The sequence below is a fragment of the Amphiura filiformis genome, chromosome 13, assembly GCF_039555335.1.
Source record: "Amphiura filiformis chromosome 13, Afil_fr2py, whole genome shotgun sequence".
Classification (NCBI taxonomy): Eukaryota; Metazoa; Echinodermata; class Ophiuroidea; order Amphilepidida; family Amphiuridae; genus Amphiura; species Amphiura filiformis.
In genome coordinates, this window is record NC_092640.1 from 37,052,295 (window position 1) to 37,076,962 (window position 24,668).

At 35.5% G+C, this 24,668-nt stretch overlaps 2 protein-coding genes across 2 annotated transcripts in view; one reads left to right on the forward strand and one right to left on the reverse strand.

Annotated features, from left to right (window-relative positions):
• LOC140168292 (H(+)/Cl(-) exchange transporter 6-like) overlaps window positions 1-16,862 on the reverse strand; it is a 45,131-nt gene extending 28,269 nt beyond the window's left edge. Inside the window, exons 1-12 of the mRNA XM_072191646.1 lie at window positions 16,748-16,862; window positions 11,547-11,615; window positions 10,830-10,961; window positions 9,819-9,885; window positions 8,923-9,029; window positions 7,953-8,079; window positions 5,538-5,664; window positions 4,966-5,012; window positions 4,335-4,420; window positions 3,650-3,763; window positions 2,405-2,577; window positions 95-194 (exon numbers count right to left, since the gene is read on the reverse strand). Coding sequence (XP_072047747.1) covers window positions 95-194; window positions 2,405-2,577; window positions 3,650-3,763; window positions 4,335-4,420; window positions 4,966-5,012; window positions 5,538-5,664; window positions 7,953-8,079; window positions 8,923-9,029; window positions 9,819-9,885; window positions 10,830-10,961; window positions 11,547-11,615; window positions 16,748-16,807 — 1,209 coding nt within the window. The 5' untranslated portion in view covers window positions 16,808-16,862. The remainder of the gene's footprint in view (window positions 1-94; window positions 195-2,404; window positions 2,578-3,649; window positions 3,764-4,334; window positions 4,421-4,965; window positions 5,013-5,537; window positions 5,665-7,952; window positions 8,080-8,922; window positions 9,030-9,818; window positions 9,886-10,829; window positions 10,962-11,546; window positions 11,616-16,747) is intronic.
• Window positions 16,863-18,962: 2,100 nt separating this feature from the next.
• Window positions 18,963-24,668, forward strand: part of LOC140168298 (membrane metallo-endopeptidase-like 1) — a 52,351-nt gene continuing 46,645 nt past the window's right edge. Inside the window, exon 1 of the mRNA XM_072191653.1 lies at window positions 18,963-19,320. The gene's annotated coding sequence lies outside the window, so the exon portion shown is untranslated. The remainder of the gene's footprint in view (window positions 19,321-24,668) is intronic.

The window sequence follows — 24,668 nt, forward strand, 5'->3', positions numbered from 1 at the left end:
TNAAACTCTAGTGATAACACATTTNCAGTGCATGATGGGGCTTCCTTAAATCATCCTCTGGGTCTACATGTAGCTACATGTACAATGTACTTACAATTGCTGGTCCCTTGATGTCCTTGCATTCCCCAAGAGTCATTGCAGCAACAAATGCTATGGATGTAGTCACAACTGCTATGAGGACTGACTCCAGTACTCTGAATAAATAAATGATGAACACACTTTTAAGGGATGATATTTTGGATGCTTGGTACTATTGTCCCCGAGGTATAAGCGTGTTAGTCTCATATACCAATCTACTTTTAGTCCATGCACTAGAGCCTTATTACCACAGAACGGTGGGTTTGCAAGTGACTCGAAGATAGTGCAAGATAATTCAATGAATTATTTTACACTAATGGCTGGGCGGTTGGTGACAAAAATGGTGGTAGTAGCGGTAGTCCCTGGCGTTTCTTAACACCAAGTGGACCCATCCATTGGAAAGATTCAGAAAATTGGCAAAAAGTGCCTGGCGGAGTATCTTGTATCAAGGATTGAGTAAGGACCGTCGATGAATCGATAATAATCAAAAAATCGGCTATCCAATAATATTAATATCGCCGATATCACTTTCGGAAGAAAATCGATATATCGGAGTTGCCGATAATGAAAACAAAAATCCAAAAATTGGGCGTAAGCAGTGTGTTAACCGCCGCAATTATGTCAGTACAGACATATTTTGAAATGTAAAAACTTCTAGAATCAATGAGACCGAGTGATGTTGATGATTTTAAGCCCATACTTAAACATCTTTTCACGAATGATTTGACACCGACTTTTCCGCTGGCAGCGCAATTCGCAAGTATTCAAATATTTGAAGCTTAGTGACTTGAATTTTCAGGTCACTAAAATTGGGAGGAAAATCGATTTATCGATTATTATCGATAATGAGTGACCAATATATCGATTTTTTAAAATCCTAACATCGACGGTCCTTAGGATTGAGGTCAAATTACTAAAAACTGTCGTATGGGCACGAAACTTGGTGGGTACAGTCAACATTTAGAGCCTGATTTTCGAAAGGTCATTTCAAGGTCATCCAAGGTCACCAAGGGGTCATCTGAGGCGCAATTAAAGAAATGTCTTAGGAGTAGGAGAAGGAGCATTGTCAAGGAAGTATAAGTGTGTTAATAGACCAGACGGGTAACACCTCTTTTGGTCTATGCACTAGCGTGTTTGCCTTTTCACCACAGGATCGTGGATTCGAGGTTCGGCAGGACAAAGTGACTTGAAAATAATAGCAAAAGAATACTTTGATGAATTTACGCCTATGGCTGGGTGCAAGCCTCAAAATAAGCAGATCTGGACCAGGAGCCACACATTTGGGAAAAACAGCTCCTGGTTCTGTGATTATCTAGTGATCCAGGAGCCATTTCTAAAGGGCCAAGAGTAATTTTAATATCAATTGTATACATTAAATACAAAACCTACTGAAAATAACTACCAGGATCTATTTTTTTTTTAAACTGTAGAGCCTGGTTTATATGATTTTGGTGTGGACCAGAAGCCAAAATGTTATGACCAGTGGGTAATGACTCCTGGGTGCCTGCTTATTTTGAAGCTTGGCTAGGCGGTTTGTGACACTAGAATGCTACCAGACCTAATGGCACCTTTAAAATATATAAATAGAGAATTTACTGTTTCTTATTTGGGGGAATGTTGCAGGTCCAATGCCTAATATCCTAAAGCTAGTTTTGGATTAAATCAATGTCAGTGGGACTGATGTATGGCCAATGATTTTCTGAGATGTTTCAATCCGTTTTTCAATGTGGTTGAACAGTGGACATTTGCTTACTTGAATAACAAAAGAATTAATTCCACTGTTATTGCCTATTGTGTATTTTTTTCTTCAGTAATATATATATGTAGTGTTGTAAGAGTAACAATGAAGAAATATCAGTGCAAGTTTCATTACATAGTTTAAAAGTGAATACATAATGTAGAAAGCTAGCAGGGAAAATATAAAACAAAATAACTCCTCTTTGAATATTTTCTTTTGAACACCAAGTGAGGGAGCAACCCTACCAAAGTTATATATCATTTTAAAGCTTATGATCCAGATATTATGAATCAGGCCATAACTCAAAAATGAAGCTTTGCAACTTTCCTCTCATTATATGTGATATATGTATGTGTGTCGTTGGGCAGAAAAAACCTCATATGTGCATTTGGCCCCTGAACATGTTTAAAACAAAACTGCCAACAGGTTACATAGGAGGTTTTACTTTAAACATGTTCAGGGGCCAATGACACATAGGAGGTTTTCCTGCCCAACGTGTCATGTCTCATATAACACACACTGCATTCATTTCAAATTCAACTGAGTTTTACTTTGATAAATTAATACATCATATGTTTATTTCCATACCTTACATATCTGGGCCTAGCATTAACATGCCTATACCGATACACTGTAAGATGACTGTTGATAAAGTTGAAGAGCGCCCCCAACAGTCCTCCACCCAATCCCATGACGATAAATAGAAGCAGATCATACGCTGTCCACAAGTTGCATGTTGAATCAGTATTTGACTCAGGACACTGTAAACAAAATTAAGGTGTGTATTAAAATGTGTGATAATTATTTATTTTGTTCCCATATACATGCAGCTGCTGGTGACTTCTTTTTATTTAATTTAGAAAATCTAGACCAGGATGTATAGAATGGGTCTTCTTTAAGTTCAAGATTATTTGTTTTCATCTCAATTCACATCAATGTTATAAAAATGGAAAATGCAAGATAAAGAATGCATTAAAGGGCAGGTCTATTGCCAAAACAAGTTTATCTCTATTCGAAGAGAATAATTATTACATTAAAAGTTGACACTTGTTGCAATTTTTTATGCGTATTTCTCCTAAAAAAAGAGAAATTGTGTGGGTAAAGTTCGGGCTCATACGTGTTCTTCCTCTGTTTGAAGCGAAATTCATTTTCAAGGCAGCAGGCTATGACACAAGTAAATGAAGCGGACACTATATCATGCTCTCATTTACTTGTGTGACACAATCACAATGACTTTGACAAGTTTGACATTAGCAACAATGAGTTGTACTATTATTTACCATAACAATGCTGCATAACAATATGCAGACTATTGTTCTCATTTCGGAAACAAAGCCTCACACAGTATTGTTACTATGTGTTTGCTTTGTAATATTTCATCCAACTGAACCTATAATAACTATAGCATTGCAATATTGCACAGGGAAATTAGATACATGAGTTTGTGGACTTAGGTTTATATGCTAGTCTCAGATTGATCACGCTGAAATTCTAAGCTCAAATTATTTTTTTTATTTTTTAGCCCAAATATCACTCATGATATTGATATACATGTGAATTGTAATATCATAATTTACTAAATATATAAAAAAAGAAGCGGCTGATTTTATCCATATGTTTAAAACCATTAAATTTGTAATACTTAATTCAGAGGTTTTTTTTCTGTAAACAACAACAGTGTATGTTCTGTGCATTGAGAATGTTTATAGTCCCTTCTGGCAAAGCAGGAATAGTCATTTCACACACTTCACATAAAGAGGCATGCAAACATGGCTAGAGTCCCCCAGATCTTTGCATATTATACCACACCGACTCTACAAATTAAAGACTTACTGTGAATATGCCAAAGTTAATAAGACCAGGCTGATCCAGTGCTCCCCATTTGTTGTGTACAAGACCAGATAACATAAAGTTCAGGCAAAATGTAGCCGACATTGCACAGAAAAACTGTCAAAAACAAACACACAAGATTTACCTGGTTAAGTATATCATGTATTAAAAAGGACATACTCCATCAATGAACGATGTCATTGTCACATATTTGAGTCATTCCTTGAGTGTCAATTTTCACATTTTCATTTTCATTTTCATGACTTACTAACAATGCAAGTTACTATGTCCATTGTATTGACAAAAAATGAACAAAACTTTATCAAACTCTGCAGACATATCCCTACAGTTCTAAATGCTTAAGAGTCTGAGCTTGTTCCAGATTGTAACATCCAATATCATACAGCACTATAACCCTATTAACTTTCTGAGCTTACAATTTAATTACCCCAACGCTAACATAAGACGTCAGACACGCTAAAACAACAGATATTGCCATGGATTGATGTTGAAATCAGCATTCATTGAGTCCATCTTGGGTAACACATGGGCCCACAGGGTAGGGTACCAGTGGGCCTTCAGTGATTTTCACAGGCTTTTGGCACAAGATCATACATTAAAGCACTACATAAACCTTACTTCCTGTCCCTATATCTCTTAACTTGCAAAGCCAACCCTTGTTACTCACAGTTCTCCATGTTAGAGCCTGATTCCAGAATGATGAGCCTTCTTCTAAACTAAACAATACTCCACCAATTGGTGAACCAAAAGCAGCTGGGAATTAAAAAAATATTACATATAAATATATACTGCAGAATTCCATCTACAATTCTTAAGCATACATATGCCTCTAAATGAGTGTTGTTGTTTTTTTTACAAAAAAGACGAAAGAAAGATACCCCCCCCATAAATATATTATTTGGAGTTTGATGAGCAACTACATTACGGATTTGCTATTCAGTGCAACTCATTTCATGTGTCTGATGCTTTACTGTACCCCTTCACTCTTGTTGTTCCTAAGCGGCTGATTTTTAACCTTTGACATCGGTGTATTAGAAATGTTTGACATTGACCTTTTTTGACCTTATAACCCCATTCCTAGTAATGAGGAAATAACTGAGATACATTACAACATGATAGGACAATTTATATGTTTTCGCCCAACTATGAGCTCTAGGGAGCCATATAAAAATGGAGCCAATCATTTTTTTATCTTTTGAGATGCAAAGATGTCTGTGGTAAGGTCCAGCCCAGAGAGTCATACTCATGTACGGCAGACTCCAAATTTGTTTTATTTAACCTCTGTGGTTGATACTCACCTGCCACGCCAGCTGCAGCCCCTCCTGACACAAAATCTCTTTTATCTCTGAAACAAAAAGAGAAATTGTATCAAATTAAGAAGACAACCTTAAGGCGAGTTGGAGCAGTGCCTGAGCTAGCTATTTTGAATGGATGACTTCATTTGAAATCTACGCCCCTTGTGTGGGAGATTAAGGTCATGTCTTCCATAGGGGGTGAAAGGATTTGAACTAGAATATCCCATTCCAAGTTTTGAGTTCAATTGCTCCAGCAATATGATTAATGTGTATCCCAAGTGGCCCACTGAAAAGTACACAATTTCCTGGGTGGTAAACCACCAAACTCCCATGGTTTTGTTTGTAGGATTTACTTCACTCCAGCGGATGTAGTACATGAAGCGAATTCAGATGAAGTCGCGAGTAAAAAAAAGTGCACAAATCCAGGTGTTTTTTTAACCAAACAACAAATTAATTTTTTTCAAATTTCAATTCTGAAAAATTGCAACAATGAATTTTAAAAGGGGGCATGAATTTCAGATTGCAGGCAGATGACTGGAAACTCAGAATGGACATTGTGGGGAATAATATCTCACCTGTCTGTTCTGAAGTATGGGAAATTGAAATTTAACTTCCTGAAAGTGATGCTCTGGAATTGTGGGATACCTGCTCCAACTATGGCACCGCTGTGAATCATGGGACCTTCTTTGCCGACAAACAGGCCTGTAATATTCCACAAACAAATATCCATATACATGTTATACTACTTTAAATGCGCTGCTTCATATAGATCATATAGCACAATGTTAAAGGTGAACCTCATTGAAAATAAAGTTATATATCAATGAAAAGCTTATGATGTCAGGATACTAGAAATTATTTTTTCCGATTTTTTTGATGGCCAATAAAGCTGAAAATTTAAAAAAATGAATGAATTTTTGGTCTTTTTAAGGCGCCCAAAAGCACCCAAATCAATCGTCAAGACCTTGGGAATGCTCGTGGCGTAAGCTCAGGGTTCGCAGTCACACGTGATCCTACTCGAAACACGTAAACAAGACTTGCTTCCTGTACTTTGCAAGCTGCCCGGCAAGTCTGATTTTCACAATAAACATGATAAAGCTTGAAATTAGAGGAATCTTCAAGTTGCTGGTTCCTTCTATATCCGGGTTCTATATATATTAGAAATAATAGAATTATTGTCAACACATAAATTTTCCGTAAATTTTTGACAAAATCAGTCATAACTGGCTGGGTATAACTGGGTAATTGAGTTTGAATTTCGCGCTGGGATCAATCCCATGCGCAAATGCTTGCTGCTACCGAGTACCGTTCATGTCATGGACTGAATAAACATGATCAAATAACAAATTAAATACTTGTTTGTGACATTCCCTATTCTTGATTCATTTTAAAATATCTGTCTTGCAGTAATCAAAAATTAATAAAGAACCGCCGATTTCGTCAAATCCAACCCATATAAAGGTTTTCATATTTAGCGCATTGCGGTAATCATGGTAATACATTCTTTCCACACAATCACGATTGAAAGAAACAGATACTCGGGCAGATACTTTATGATAAAATAAATACAATTTAGGCTTAGTAGACCATTATTAAATGGAAATCTGAATAAAATTAAAACATTGTCACTTGTGTCACGATTCTTTAATGATAGTACAATCAGTGTACGGTACTGAAAAAGTGAAACATTCATGTTTTATGGATTACCGAACACGATGCTTAAATTGCTGCTGAAGTGCAGGGGCGGATATGCACAAACACAGCGACTCGCTTCGGGCTTCGTCCGCCGGCAGCACTTATTGTGTGTTCCATATATCTGTGGTTTCATGGGGTGTTTCAGCAGATTTGATCAATCGCTCCTTATATTTGGAACATTTACAGGAATAAATTTTGCTGATGAAGTAGCAATAAGTTGGAAATATCAGAATGTGAATATCAAATCGGTCATTCTGTCTGCAAGTACAGTACAGTCGCGGATACTGAACACTCGGCGTAGTGAGACTCAGTCAGTCACTGAGCTCATCCCGTATATATCTATATACAAGTTCGCCTATCATACATGACCGGCCATGACCGGTTGTAAAGCTAAGAAATAATTAAAAAATCCTGTACATGTACCTTATTCTATTCCTTCATTTTCTCATTGTGATAAGTTCGTCTCAACTTGGTGTGACGATCTGAACTGGTAGCACTAGCAGTTATTTTTTGCAATCGGTTTTCATTCGGCGAATCTTCGCTCTTCGTGCTTTACTGTAATATTCCCTATGCATATCGTGGATGGCTTGGCCTATCCCAAATCACCCCGCCAGCACTTTTCCCATTTTTAAATCCCCACACTTTATTCAGGAACTTCATTCTTGATTTGATCATGATATTTCCTTCATGTAATTCTTATTTTATTGAAGATATTTTTCATGTAAAGTTGACAATTCTGAATTGGCCCGATGCATGCCACAGTAATACACGGACATTGTGTTTACAATCAAACCCGGAAGTAACTGTGTGTCCCTGGGCTGACGTCATCAACGAAAGCGCCCAATTTGAACGATTTCGTTTTGTAAATTAGGGGGGGTGCCAATATCCAATCTTTGCATGGAGATTATGTCTAGCCTGGTACGCTATGCAAATAAAAAATATTCTTTTCTGCTTCCTGACATCATAAGCTTTCCATTGATATATAACTTTATTTTCAATGAGGTTCACCTTTAAACAGAATGAACTAAAGGCCTATACATGAAATAAAGCAAAAATCAAATAGATAAATATAAGTACATGTATAGAGCTTATTGAAATTCAAATCAGTACTATAGTGCTACTTTTGAAGCCGATGTCAAGGAGTTGTGTTGGTTCCAGGTTGAGCAAGGAATTGCCTCCAAGGTTTTTACTAACTGCATTCAAAAGCAGAGATGACACTTTTCCGTATTTATACAGAAATGTATGTTCTTTATTATAAAGACATATGTCTTACTTTTGCTTGAATGATCTCTTACCTCCTGCTACACTGAAGAGAACTCCAACAGCCTTGGAAATGAGAGTCTTAAGTCTCACTACATGGGGGACTTTGATGCCATTTAGATAACACTTGATCTCTGGGATACCTGAACCACCTGCAATAGGCTACAAATGAAGAAAGCACAATATTTTCAATGTCATGTGAATCATGAATGCCTCGAGTCTGACTGCACTTTACATCTAGGACCTTGATTCCATTTAGATTTAGATAACACTTGATCTCCGGGATATGTGAGTCACCTGCAATGGGCTACAAAAAGTATTTCAAAAATTTTAAAATATTGACTATTTGTAATTACCATGGAAATGGGGCACAACTATTACCTCTAGATATGATCAAAACAGTGCTTATATGTGCAAATACATTTTAAAGGTGCTATGAACACAATATACCACAGTTAGCAAAATATTGCCGCACTTCAACAGGATTGTCCCTGTGTGGGCTAGAGGACGCTTTATATGTGATGTTTATTTTACCGACACTGCTATACTTACACCGAGCTTGACTGATATGAAAATCAAAATCAAATACTATATGCATGACTAGCAGAAATATGCTCCATCACCACCCCACCCCCAGGAGTTTGTACCCGTTAGGGTACAAAAATGTATGATAGAGATCGCAATGGATGATTGATTATCTTGCATCTTCTACTTACCAGTGAGCTTGTTATTCAAACAAAGGCTACAGCAAAGATTACCCAACTCACAACCCACCCAAGAGTCTTCTTACAGGGTATGGCAAAGAACACTGCCATGTATTGGATGATTTTTTCACTCAACTGCTCCCAGTGAGCTTGATATAAAGACAAAAGGCTGCATCAAATGCCACTATGATTAGCAAAGCACCTAGTGCCTCCACTCAATGGATTTGTCCAGGGGTATACATGATGGGTTTGTCCCATACGGCTGAGAACACATTTGATAGGATAATTATTTCATAATTACCTCAATTGCTACCAGTGAGCTTGCTATGAAGACAAATGCTGCATCAATGGCCACTATGATAAGCAGAGATATAACCAGACACCCATCTTGACTACATTGTAATATTGCTGATTATTAGGTTAAGGAAATTACAAGTTATGGAGTTATAATGTCATGTGATTTTGTTTATCAAAGGTAGAAAGTACATGTTAAGTAAAAAACTTTTTGAAAACTGTAAGAAATCTTTGTCATTGTAATTATATTACAATCAGCTTGTATTACTTTTATTTTAAAGTTTTAATTTAAGTTGTATTACTTCACACATCATTAAAGTCTCGACTTTAAATATATTTGCTAGCTTTTGGTAAATGTCCAACCCAGAGGTGAATCACTGGAGTGAAAGATACAGACCCGGTGTATCACTTTTCCATTGACTACATGTGTATGCATGATCGTTCCCAATTTCGAGAAAAACAGGGTTATTTTTTGACTATGTTTAAAAGATATTTAAAAAAATAGGGTTGTTTTTGACGACGATGTACTCAAAATTAAAAAATAGAGTATATTTTTGTGAATCTGAGAATGTTGAAATCCCAAGAAATCTTCACATTTCTTGCTCAATTTACTCCCGGATTTCAAGTTTTGTGAAACTTTTGTGCCTTCCTAATCCCGCAACTCACTCAGTTTGTTTCTGGGGTTTGTTTACACTGATTATATCACTAGGGACTTCCCAGTTTGGCCGCTGTGGTCTTTGGTGAGTGTTCTTGAAATGTTAAAAAAGGGGTGCTTTTGTAAAAGTGTACTAAGGTCTTGAAATGCCAAAAATAGTGGTCATTTTTAAGGCTGATTTCCCCCCCCCCCCTAAATCCGCCCCTGCCGGGGATACAGGTCTTCATCCCATAATCTAATAAGGATACAATCTTCGACAGTACCAAACTTGAGTTTACTCAGCAACCGTACAAAGTAGTCTATGAAGACAGCAACCTGAAATGACAGACAGAGAATAAGACATTGATCTTTATTTGTTTGTTCAATTAAAAACATATTACATTGTCTACTTACAGTATGTGTGTTTAGAATTTGTAAATTAAAGCTATACCATCAAATATAAAGTTATTCTTTACCCAAAATGCTGAAATAATAAACAGTTCTAAGAAATAAAAGGGTTTATGTCCATTTTAAGCTGAAAAAGAGGCAAATTGAAAGAAACTCCACTGGCTATTTTGGCTGTTTCACATAGGGTAGGCCCTATACTATTGAAACACAAAATTGCTCTGTTGACCTACATGTACATGTACAACAGTACAAACACAACAAAATCGGGTGATTCCACTTAGGTGTAAGCATCGAGTTTGAAAAAAAAATGCCAATTTCATATTAGTTATTTTTAATTGGTTATTTTTAATTGGTTAAAATTAACCAATTCCATGTTGGTTATTCGTACGTTATGGCTTTATTGCTATTATAATCGTTGGCATAGAAATTGTACAGGTGTAACAATCAATTGAGGGACTAACTTGCCATACTGTATTTTGTACAATAGAACTATCAGTATCATTACCAAAAAGATGTTCCTTTTTTTTAAATATATTTTTCCAAGCTCGAGCTTTAGACTTTTGGTTTGTGCAAGCATCACACATTACATGCCCTGCACCAGGACATTGCACCTGTTCAGTATCAATTCGCGCTGCTGAGATCTGCCCATTTGAGTGGTGTAGAACAATCCAAGCTGGAATGATCAAAAGTATCGATCACTTCCTGTAGTTTCAATCAGAACAAAATGGGGCACATGCCCGGGCCCCAATCGATTCCAAAATTTAGAAAATCCCATAGGAAAATTGCCCCAAAATGGCTCCCCCCATCAGACCCTATCATGGTCGTTGCATAGTATAAAAGGTTGAATAAGAGCAGAAAGTAGGAATTCTTACCAATCCGGTGCATATTCCAATAGAAAAGGTCACAATCCATCGAAATAACTCTAGATGTCGACTAGACCAGGTATTCCTAGCCTCCGTCATGTCCAAATATGGCTTGCTGTAACACACATCATAATCGAGACTCTATGGGAATAATCAGTAACATACATGTATTGCTTTAATATTTAGTTATATATGGCTTACAACTTTAACTTTGGGTGAGCTGTGTGCTCAGCAGTACTACAAAATCAGTAACATGGATCAGAATAGTGTCATGGTAAAATGTCAATAGTAACATTCATACTGTCAGGGGGGCAGAGATGAAAGAGAAAAGTGCCCCTCCCCTGACAAAAAATGAAAGATAAAATCAGGAAAACAAAGGACTGGTGTAAAATACAAAATACACTATATGTGCACACATTGTCCCAATAAAGCCCTATTCACCCAGATCGTGGGCCATTGGCCAAACAAGTACCGTATACAATAATTTTGCGCACTACATGTACATGTACACCTGCATATTGGACATCAGAATGTTGTTTTTAAAGATTTTACATACAGTCTTACTAAAAAAAACAAAATATGTAGGGCCTATAATACCTACCGATAATACCAGGTCAAAATGATGCAAGCAGGATTTTATTTTTGTCTTTTCCCCCCTAAATTTTGATTTGCCCCCCTCCCTGACCAAGAAAGCTGGCTATGCCCATGCAAGTGTATAATACTAACCTCATAGTCTTTTCTTGGCAAGTGTGCATGTCTTGTTGAAGTCTGCGGTACAGTGTCTACTATATGACTCTGTAAAGAGAGAAACAAAATTAGAGGCTATTAATGCAGTTGTGCGAAGTCAATTAAAATCAAAGTAACATGAAAATCTATTGTTTTACTTTCTTTTACAGTACTTTTAACAGTCTAGTCTTCCACATGACCACCAGGGCATGACCACCATTCCTCTGCAGATCAAAAATGTTGCTAAAATCACAAACATTTCAAAACCAGTTCAAATCGGCACTACATGTACAGGACCAAGTGCTACGGAATCACAAGAAACTAAGCAAGCAAGCAAGCAAGCAAGCAAGATCAAGAGCAAAACTACTGTACATGCGCAATTAAACACTACCCTGACCATTTGACTCCAGCCAGGTTACCAAGTATACCAAGCACTTCAACAAAACTGTTCAAAATAGGTTAACTTTACTCAAAAGTTACAGCGAGTTGACTCATCGTCTTTCATCGAAATAAATTTCATCCAAATGTCAACATTTTAACACAATAAATCCGTTATAAAAAATGTCAATGCTGTTCGACGAAAAAACAGTAGCAACTTACGCTCAAATGCGTAAAGTATTGGGTGCAAATTCAAAGCTAGAACTCGAGAGTATATAATCCTCAATTAGAATCTCAAAACACTCATTTCACTATAGAAGATTTTTTAAGGATAGTTTTTTACATTTCAGGGTAATAACACATGTTATGGCCATTTAGACTGAAGCCTTCTGTTTTCTTCAGTTAGTTCATGGATAATTTTTCTTTTTAATATGTACAGTCATATGTTCAGTAAACACTGCCACATTAGATTTAATTGTGAACAGCCCTGTATTTTTGAGAACCGGACTTCGATAATTGTTAACAAACTTTGTGGGTATAGCTTTGGTTCATAATTGTTTGTTATTTCTTCATTTCTTCTTGATTCACAACAGTTGATAACATAACTTGAAATGGGTAACAAAAATTAGTCGATTTGCAAGCTTTAAAGTCTTCATAATTATAGTAAATTTTCCGTTTTAGACTCTTTTGAAGCCTCCGAAACAAATTTTGCCCAAGCCTAGCTTGGGCAAAGAGCTAATCCAATCTATTGGTCAAAATGTAGCAAAGTAGATCCTCAAGTCACTTGTTTTTAAACAGTGGAGATATATGGTCATTTTCACAGTAAAGGGTGTAACTTTTGATTTTTAGGGTCAAAATTTCAAACCACTTAAATATGTTTCTGTTTACTGAAATCATGCATAGAAGCAACTTAAATTCCAGTAAAATAATGTTTCAAGGCTTAAACCTTTTGATTTCTAATAAAAAAATTGACATTTCCATAACATTTTGGTTAAAATCTAAGAAAAATGTATTTTACATAACCTCAGAAAATTATGACATGAAAGCTGGAATACATGTGAAATCCCATTCCAAAGTAAGTCAACAGATATAAGTTAAATTTTATACCATGTTTTGCTATGTTTGTAATTGCAGTTTTGAAAATTTTTAACATCAAGTGTCATTTACAATGGAAATTTCCAAACCGTAAACATATTTTTTAAGTTTTAATTGGGTTCCTAAAATAATTTGAATGTCTAACTTCATGTACAAATACTATTTGATGAAAGGAACCTCCCAGCCAAGTTTCACAGAAATTGGAGTTATTTTTTAGAATTGGCAATTCAAGCGATTTGTGTTTCGGAGGCTTCAGTTAACAACACAGGTGATCATAAAAGTAAAATATTTGGCTAACTACTACAAGTTGACATAAAAAAATAGGTTAAAAATATCACAATTACCAATTTTCATGCTTTGCTTGTAAGTATTGAATTTCAGTTGTGACAAAAATTAAATTATCACAGCAAGTCATTTTTTTGTTTCGGAGGCTTCATGTTAACAATTGTTAAACATTGCAGAAGTAGTTTTTTTGAAAACAACAGTGTTGGGATCATCTAAGCTGTTATTTTCTTGTGTGTATTGAATCAATGATTCTATGCGGCAGATATTGTAGATTTATCACATGTTAATTTTTTCACCCATTCGTTAAGTATGGTGTTTTTGCATGTGAAGCCTCCGAAACAGGCTTTTTGGGTATCAGTATATTTTTCAAACATTAACCATAATGTCAATTTTTTTTAAATTTATGACATTCTGCACATATCAAGTAATAATTACAATGCAGATATCAGTATGAAACACACCAATTTAGATATGCATAGATGATAATTAATCTTATTGTTGTTTCGGAGGCTTCATTTGTTTCGGAGGCTTCAATTGTTAACGGAAAGTTTGTATTGGGTCCCATTTTCAAACGGTGATATATATCTTCACAATTTAAAAACATGTGACTTGAGGATCTACTTTGCTACATTTTGAAAAATAGATTGGATGAGCTCTTTTATTTATATTTGCACAAGCTTGCTGAACAGTTTGTTTCGGAGGCTTCAAAAAAGTTAACGGAAAAACGGCTATTTCAAGTCAAGATTTTATAAAAATTTAAAAGCTTGCAAATCGACTAATTTTGTTACCCATTTCAAGTTAAGATAACAACTGTTATGAATCAAGAAGAAGTGAAGAAATAACCAAGAATTATGAACCAAAGCTACACCCACAAAGTTTGTTAACAATTGTTAACGGAAAATGAAGCCTCCAAACGACAAATATCAAGTCCGGTTCTCAAAAATACAGGGCTGTTCACAATTAAATCTAATGTGGCAGTGTTTACTGAACATATGACTGTACTTTCAGGATAAGAAAAATTATCCATGAACTAACTAAAGAAAACACAGGGTTTTACAAAAATGTTACTGTTTTTTATAGTTTTTCAAAATGGCAATATTAAGTACATTTAAGCCTGCTAAAACTGAACGCAGTAACTCCCAAAGCTGATTATGCTACCCAAGGTAGCTGCTAACTAGATGACTTATGTGGCCAAAAATCATGGAATTCTGTGGCTTTATTAGAACACTACGGATTAAAATGTTAAAAATCCAAAGTTACACCCTTTACCGTGAAAATGACCATATATCACCGTTTGAAAGGGACCCAATACAAATTTTTCGTTAACAACTGAAGCCTCCGAAACAAATGAAGTCTCCCAAAGGTTGATTTATCATCTTTGCACATTGGTGTGTTTCATACCGATATCTGCATTGTAATTGTTACTTGATATGTGCAGAATGTCATAAATTTAAAAAAGTGTTGATATTATGGTTCATGTTTGAAAAATATACTGATACCCAAGAAAGCCTGTTTTGGAGGCTTCACATGCAAGTTAACACCATCCTTAACAAATGGGTGAAAAAATTAAAGTGTGATAAATCTACAATACATTGTATCTGTCGCATAGAATTATTGATTCAATACACACAAGAAAATAACAGCTTAGATGATCCCAACAGTGCTGTGATTTACTTTTTGTTGTGCAACTGAAATTCAATACTTTGAAGCAAAGCATGAAAATTGATAATTGTGATATTTGTTACCTATTTTTTTCATGTCAACTTGTAGGACCTACATGTAATAGTTAGCCAAATATTTTACTTAAATTATGATCACTTGTGTTGTTAACTGTTTCAAAGCCTCCGAAACACAAATCCCTTGAACTGCCAATTCTAAAAGATAACTCCAATTTCTGTGAAACTTGGGTGGGAGGTTCCTTTTATCAAGTAGTATTTTTACATGAAGTTAAACATTCAAATTATTTTAGGAACCCAAATAAAACTTTAAAAATATGTTTAAGGTTGGGAAATTTCCATTGTAAATGACACTTGATGTTAAAAAATTTCAAAACTGCAATTTACAAACATAGCAAAACATGGCATAAAATTTAACTTAAATATCTGTTGACTTACTTTGGAATGGAATTTCACATGTATTCCAGCTTCCGTTTCATAATTTCTGAGCTTATGTAAAATACATTTTTTCTTAGATTTTAACCATTTAAATGTGTTATGGAAAATTATGTCAAATTTTTCATTATAAATCAAAAGGTTTAAGCCTTGAAACATTATTTTAGTGGAATTTAAGTTGCTTCTATGCATGATTTCAGTAAGTACAGAAACATATTTTAAGTGGTTTGAAATTTTGACTGTGACTTACTGTGAAATTGACCATAGGAACTTTTTAGGGGGGAGAGAAGAGAATTCTCACCTAAGGCAAGCCCACGGCTCAAACCCTCGCCGATAGTATCTCCCGGCCGACAGTGCAACGCCACCTTACCGCTCTGCCATCTCGCCCTCTCAGCACAAATGACTTAATAAAGAGTGGTTTCGGAGCATTTGTGACATGATCAACATAGGGAATGAGTCGGATCATTCGGATGTCGCTAATATTTAGACCTGTATGCTACATGTAGGTGAATTCAAATTTGCCATCAAACTGCATCATTTTATATATCAAATTAAAGCCCTTGAGTAACAAAGCCAAAACTGAAAACCCTTTTTTATAGCACTTTCCGTAGCAAAGTTACATCTTGTCAAAGATTGACTTTCATCAAACAATGTCAAAAAGATTCAGCTAGCAAAAGTCCCCAAAACAGCATTTCGGGGGTGTTTCTAGATCTTTTGTCTCATTATGATAGCAGGTTTTTTTAATGGAACTGCTATCAAAATCCCTCTAAAATTCCATGAGCGAGTGTCTTGATCACCATAAAAAATCGTATATTTGGGTCAAGTGAAGTATAGAAAACATATTTATGTAGGTTTCCTTCTTCGGCCAGTTGTTTTAAATTTCTATGTAAAATGCATTGACATTTTCGGCGAATTTGGCTGACTAGCAAATGTGTTTGCCTGGCATACATGTACCTATAATATTGTTTTTGAGATATTGCCAAAAACAGTGTTCCTTTGTTTTATAAATTGTTTTCATCCATTGATAAATTGCTCATAACTAAGTAACGAGATGCCTGATTCTGATGGGGTTTGCATCCAAATGAAGTACCGTACTCAACTGCTAGAAAATGAGACTTCTAATTGAAAATTGCCGACATGTGACTCATTCCCCATGATTACATTTTACTTCAGTTAGTTACCAGATTTAAAACAAATTTGGAGCCGACTTCAAAAGCGCCAGGATTAGCCGATCATCATCCATGCAATGTAAGACAGACAGTGCTCTTTATGTTGATATTTGGAAAAAGAAACTGAAACTAGAATTGAAAATGAACACAATTTTATACGCACCATTTCCTCATCGTCCTCGTCTGACTGAGCACAACAACAACACCTCCTTGCTTGCGACATTGTGTTCAAGGAAACCAGTGCCCAGCTCCGCAAATAATGCAAGCCTCAAACGAGTGTGAATTGATTATAATTCAGCCTAAAAATGTTGTTTTAATTTTAAGCTTATCAGAATTTTTTCCATTGCCACCTCTCTGTACCACAGGCTGTATTTAGTTTTATACAAACTAAGGGCGCTCAACACTAAATCACTTCGGGCGAACAGCACTAAATTAAATATTCAACTATTCACCCTCATTTTGCAATTTGCATTTTTTACTCCGGACATTTCTGCAAGTTATTAATCAACTAATCAATCAATCAATCAATCAATCAAATTTCAATCAATCAATCAATCATCAATCAATCAATCAATCAATCAATCAATCAATCAATCAATCAATCAAATTTATCAAGATTTAATTGATTAATTAATTATAATTGATTGATTGATTGATTGATTAATTGATTGATTGATTGATTGATTGATTGATTGATTGATTGATTGATTGATTGATTGGTTGATTGATTGATTGATTGATTGATTGATTGCCCAATGCTAACCCTTTAGTTGGAATTAACTTGTTTGGCATTAATTTGCAACATTTCAGAAAAAGGGCCAAAAACATTCAATTTTGTATGTTTGCACCCATAATTGCAGCCATAAATGGTCAAAGACTTGGCACACGTCTAACCAATCAGAATCTTGACAATAAGATATTGGGGATATTACTTATGTTCGATATCATTTTTAAGAATTGGTAATTATATAGAAAATTAGACTTTCACACAAGACTTTAGGTTTGATTTTCTAAGCACACAAAAACACATGTTATGGCACTTAGGCCTATATATTTATACTAAAAATTAACCAAATATTAAAATTAACTTTTATACCAGTTGGTTCCAATAGGCTTAGGATTTAGCTATGTTGTATTTGGCAAAACAGGGTAATAAATTTTTATCCCAAAAATGACAGTCTGAGGATTGTCTATATCTGTTGATTGTTGTCAAACTGAAACATGAATTATTATTAGGGGTGGTGCAATAATTATGTGTACCCCGGGGTGAATTCTCAAAATGGTCTGCCAAAATCGCTTGCCCCCCTTTGGCCGTGCCAAAAACCTTTGCCCCCCCTTTCGACGTGCCAAAAACCTTTGCCCCCCCTTTTGACGTGCCAAAAATCTTTGCCCCCCCTTACACATGCAAGATTTTGGGGAACCCGCATTTAAGACCTGAAATTGTCTTAACATATAATGTGAGCGCAGCGAGCAGGAAATTTTGCATATTTGAACGTGTTTGTAACGTTTTCCTACGCCTTTTTAGGGCGTAATATAGAAACGGTGCCCAAAATATCTGTGCCAAAAATTGCTTGCCCCCCCTTTCGACCTGCCAAAAATGCTTGCCCCCCCTTTGGCCTGCCAAAAATCTTTGCCCCCCCTATAATTCACCCCCGGGGTACACATAATTATTGCACCACCCCTTATGCGTTGATCAGGTGGTATGATCATGATGATAGGTCAAGTGTTACTTTATTTATTTGTGAAAGGAATGAATGAATGCATGTGAACATGGCATTGACTGCCACGTTCAGACATAGGCCATACAAGTCACTCTTAAATTAACACTATACACAATAGGCCTACCCGTGATAATATACCATCAAAAAGTGTGACTTCCTTTCACAATATTTACATCGACATACCATCAGACATTTTACGAGGCAAATTCATGGCAGCTAATTTCCAGTGACAGCATACCCGCAATAGCTTAATTTAACCTGAACTTGAAGCCCACGGTTTTGAAGTTTATATAATATGAGGTTTTGTACCCATTTAAATATTAAAAGCTGGTACATTTTTCGATTAATTTAAAAAAAACATAATAATAATTGAACAAAAAAGATGTCCGGACCAATTGAAAAGTTTGAGATCGTGAGGGTAAACTATTTTTATACCTGTTTAATTAAATTGCATTGAATTAACAATGATGAAGGCTTAGTCATAATTATATGAACCCGGTCAACGTGAAAGTTCATCTTAAAGTGTGAATGTCCTTTTACGGTTGAGATGACAATATTTAAAGAAATAAATAGCATTCTTTATTTACTTTTTGTTAATCAAGCTTGTCATAGGCATACTATACTACAGAGTGGCGTACTGTTGACAGTTACGTCATGCTTTGCAGTCGCTTTTGCAGTTTACCATACTTGATGTATGTTTACGTCTGTTCTTAATATGCATGATCAGAGGATAAGCAAGTGAGGTGGTTTTTACACATTTGAAGTTTAAATTGCAGACTAACGATTCAGCGTCTACTTTAGATAAAGTCACCTTTTTCTTGCAATTATGGTTATAAAGTCAACAAAAATTAAATAACAGTGACACTCAACGGTCGGTGCCCTGTGCAGTGTATTTTTATATAGCAGGTAGCAGAGACTTGGCACCTCCCTGGCAACTTCAGCAGATCTTCCCTGGTTTCCAATCAACTGGAGTAAGCTGTGGCCACATTTAAAGCTGCTTAAAGATTTGAAATCGGTGAGTCTTTGTTAATGTATTTTATTAGGGCCTATAGGGGGAGATAGGGAGTGTTTACTGTTTAGGTATAATTGATCTGAAGGCCAAGTCGATGAACATCACTGCTCATCTGGCCAATTATAGTTGGTAGAGTATATATATCGGTCTGTAGGCCTAGATCTGGAGGTCCCGGGTTCAAATTCTTGATGGGGAGTGATGGGGAATGACCACTGGCAGTCATTGTAGGCTTATGTGTGTATCTCAAAGTAATATCTGGTCATTTATGTTTGAGAAATGAATTTCGTATCATATCTTTTATATCAGTGATACTGATATGGATAAAATTTATGAAGGTAAGTTATAGCATAGACAGTAGAGAGAAATGGTTATAGGCCTATAAATCATTGATATCCGGATAATGGCGGGGGGGTTAAACTAGTTTTGTTCATATATAAGGGTGTGAAAAAGTTTAAGGTTCATTAAGAGGAACAGGGGTCAAAAGTTTAAGGTTCACGGGGGGGGCATTTTAAACATGAAAAGAAAAACTCCAGCCCCCACCAAAGTATTTCTGAACCTATAGACAGTCCCAATTATTAATGTAGGCCTATGTACTGAGGCCCCTATCAATTTGAGTTGAAGACAACTTCCAAGCAAAACAAAATACGGGAACAAAATATGTCTATGTTGCGTAGGACTACTCCCTATTCCAGAAAAATACAGAGCTAATTTTTTGGAAAAAAAAAATATTAACCCGTTTTGCCAAATGAAACATAGCTAAATCCCAATCCTTTAGTTAGGGGCGCACCATTAGATTTCCAGGGGGGGGGGGGGCATGGGAGTTTTTGAAAAAAAAAACTTCGCCCACTAGTGAGACGAAAAAAAAAACTTTGCCCACTAGTGAGACGAAAAAAAAATTGCCTCACTGATGAGTAAAAAAAAAAAATTCCCCCACCCAACATTGTATAAAAATTTACATGAAAATTGAAAAAAAAAAAAAAAACTTCGCCCACTAGTGAGACGAAAAAAAAAAAAACTTCGCCCACTAGTGAGACGAAAAAAAAAAATTGCCTCACTGATGAGTAAAATTCTGCCTTCGGAGGCGAAAAAAAAATTCTGCCTGACCCAAACTCCCATGCCCCCCTGAGAATCTAATGGTGCGTCCCTTAGTCCTAACTGGCAGTAAAAGTAAAATTTTAATATTTAGCCAATTGTTGGAAATAAGGGCAAAAAAACATGCATCTTTAGGGTGTTTTTCGTATGCTGTGACAATCAAGCCCCAAAGACTTGTACTAAGACTAATTTCAGTTTATGCATTCTAGTTTTTGGAAAAGACTTGTTTCATTTTTTATGCCAATCATTTAACTATAAATAACACAAACAAGTGGGAATTAGAGCAAAGTTGCAGCATCTACTCAAGATTTTGAATGCTTAGACTTGTTCCAAGTGTTTGATTTTTGTGACTCGATTGTCAGAAAACAACACGACAAACATGCACGTTTTTTTTTGTCCCTTTTTTTCAAGTAAATAGTAAAATCGTGAACTTTTTCCTTTATCTCCAGTTAGGACTAAATGAATGATTAGGATTGAGCTTAGACTTCTCCGTAGTCCATGCACTTGTCAATTGTGCATACTCTGGCTATTGCATTTAAGCTTAAAACTCTGATTCAATTAATTTGTGTACAATTGATAGATTTTCACATGTGATCTTTTCAGTCACCGTACTCCCTCTGTTTGTTAGCTTCCCAAGTGATTTTTAACTCGGGCTTTCGCGATTAATACGGTAAACTGGCAGATTCTAAAATAAGAATTGTTCAGTATTGAAGTACCATTTAGTTATGTCATTATGATATGTTGCATTCATAAGCCTACGTATAGTTTACTTTTACTGTCACAAATATAATTATATAAACTTTTTCAAACCATTTTAAACTAGTATTTTGATGTAATAAATATCAGTATAATTTCGAGTTCAACTGAATGCGTTCATCATGATTATTATGCGTCATTTGGTAGAACTTGATAATATTTTTTTAATCACAAAAAATAGTGCTGTATTTTTCTGGAATGAGGAGTAGCCTGAGCCTACTTGCATGTAACCCGGCCATAATCACAGCCATTTGGATTTGGATTTGGAAGATACCTTCTCTTAAATAACAGTATTGCGAACCACCAGCATACATAACTCGATGTAGAGAGTCTTTCCTATTCAGAGGAAATATTGCAATTACACACCTTATTGCCTTTTAACAATAACCATTGACACTAGCACATATCAGAGAAGATGTAAGAAAAGGATGGAGAACAGAATTATATCCTTGAGATAATCCCGTAGGTAATCCTGTTGCACCTATCATAGTCCTTTATTCTCAAGTGGTGGGTTAACCAACAATTAACAATGAGAGGAAATTCCTGAACCTAGTTCAGTTGGGGATGATTTGAAGTGACCGCAAATTATGAACATTTGATATTTAATACCAGCAATGTGAAAAAAAAGAAATAATGTAGTGCCAAAATAATGTACCCTTTTACGGAAGGAGCAAAGTTTAACAAGTTATAACTCCGCTTCTGTAGTACGAATGTCAGCGGCGAATGTCAGGTTATTATTTCCCAGTCTTTAAAAAAATTGCAGGCAGAGGTGGGAATCGATCTCGGTACCTCCAGGTTAAACAGCACTGTGGAAGACCACTAAGCCAACTAAATATCTGTTGTGAGATGTGTGACATTAATCTTTGATATTGCTTAATGGAACAAATCGTGGAATTAAATCAGTAATAAAAGAAGTAGATTCTTATATAGCGGTCAAATTAGATAAAAGGGAAATATTTGTCCCTGCTCTAAAGAAAATATAGGTTAGAAAATTATCAAATAAATTTAAATTAAAAATTGAGATTTTATATTTCTTTCTTTCACGAGGCGGACAAACACTGACAAACACTGTATAAGCTAAAAATTCGACCCTTATCACTAGATCCTGTCATAGCTCAATGGTAGAGCATCAGACTGCTAATGTCAATATCGTTGGTTCGAGTCCTCCTGCCAGCAATGGTTATATTTATGATTTTAATACTACGCTACAATTTTTCAATTTTTTTCGTTTATATATTTATTTATTTATTTATTTATTTATTTATTTATTTATTTATTTATTTATTTATTTATTTATTTTTGTTTATTTATGTAAATAATTTGATATATTTGAAAGAGGTATTTGAGCAATTGAAATTTTGATTTTATAATCCTATGGGGTCATTTTGAACCCCCATCCCCACCCCTTCCAAATTGCCAAACGCACAAAACCTATGAGTTTGCATCATACATGTCATCATCATAAAAAAAAACATTCTATGTATACCTGACGCCGCCGGCAGCCTATATTAATTTACTAGTCAACATTTGCATAGGAACCGCATAGATTGGAGATTATATGCGTATTTATTAGTAATAGACAAGTAATATATATATATATCGTGTGTTTGCGATTTATTCCGTAATCAATAAGTATGATGAACAAACACATTTCTGGCAGAAGCACTCACAGCGTAGTGGTATTCGATCTCGACTGTTAATCAAAAGGTTGTGGGCTCGAACCCTGGTAGAATTTTAATTGGAATAAATTTGTTTTTCTTTTGTTAAGTAAGAGGTAATAATTATGGCAATAAATCCGCCGTATAAAACTGAACACAGCTCAATCCAGCCTCATAGGCCTATTCGCTACTTGCACGGTTCCGCCATTATGCATATGTGCGGGGAGAGCCTCGAACTGGCAGCATACATGAATGGGAATTGAACTAGTCATAACGTTCTGTGTAAGGTTACATAATTCTTCCTTTCATGTATGCTGCCAGTTCGAGGCTCTCCCGCACATAGTGCATAATGGCGGAACCGTGCAAGTAGCGAATATCATGTAAATGTATTATGTGATGCAAATGTTGACTAGGAAAAAAAAAAAATCGCACGCCGGCAACTAGACTACTATTAGGGATGACCATCATAATTTCATGTTGCCCTTTTGCTACAAAAGATTGTTTTCTGGAAAGAACTCATCAACAGAAGTATTTTGGTGGTTAAATGGTCAAAATCGGTCAAAAACTTTTCGAATTATGAATTTTCAAAGTTTCCCATCCTGACCGGTCATTGGAACGAAATAAATTCAAATTGACAAAGTCTAAATATAGCAATGTGAGCAAAATTGGTATAAGCATATATTTACCTTTTTATATTTCTTTATTTTAATATATATGGAAACATGAAACAAGCATATTGTGAAAGTATCAAAGGGTTTCTTATGAAATGGCACTTTACTAGTCAATAGCATTAAGTATTTCTTCAAACCGAGGCACTGAAATCATGCTTTTAGAAAACATTTGCCAAAAATCATCCATAATGGCCAAAGTGGCACAAAATCAAAAGTCCAGGTGAACTTTTTTCCACAACAATATACACTACACATAAGAAAAATACTAATGTACTACAAGGATTTTCAACATAGGAATCCAAACAATCAAGTACCAACATGCACAGCTTTGTCCTGATATCACTTCTGGGGTTTTAACAAAATGTTTAACCTCTATTGTGATTGGCAGCAGCATAAGGTATCTCTTTGATAGCTGATAATGCCCAGCCATTCAGCAAGTGGCTAATAACAGACCTTGATAGGCTTGAATGAATACTGTCATGTGCTACAAAACCATCACACTCCAGGGCCTGGTCACTCCATATGCTACTGGGAGCACAGTACTTTAACAATGGAGTGAAAGACTCATTATTGATTAGGCGCGTATTTTAAAAGTACAGCTCCTGTGCGTGTATAGCAGCAAGTCAGTGCAGATGGTATAAATATAAGAAAATGTTTAGGGTTGAGATCAGGTGAATAATACAACAAATGAGCATGAAACTTCACATTTATGTTCAGAAAGGTGTCTATTTAACAGGATTCGAAAGGTGTTTGGAAATTCCAAAGGGAAGCTGGTGATTTAATTTTTAACTCGAGATCTACTTGTCCGTTTTTTTTCCTTTTTCGCCAGCCCATTCGGGGCTGGTACCTGTTTCAGGTTTGGGGTCAGTTTACTCAAGAGATTATATTTTAGTGGTATTGGAATGATTTTTTTTTTTTACTTTTTGTGGTTAAATTTTTTTTTAAATATTTTAATTCGATTTGTTAGGAAAAGTAAGTATGTTTTGCCGTTTCAACGAACGAAAACGAGTGAGTATTACCAAAGTTATGTTTGAACTAATTAATTATGACTTTAAAAGTTTAAAGGCCTAAATGTAACAATAATAGTTAATATATATAGCATCATATGGTTTGACATCACCTATGATGTCATATCAGTGTCCTTGACCGGGGGTCTTTACTCCGTGACCACTGA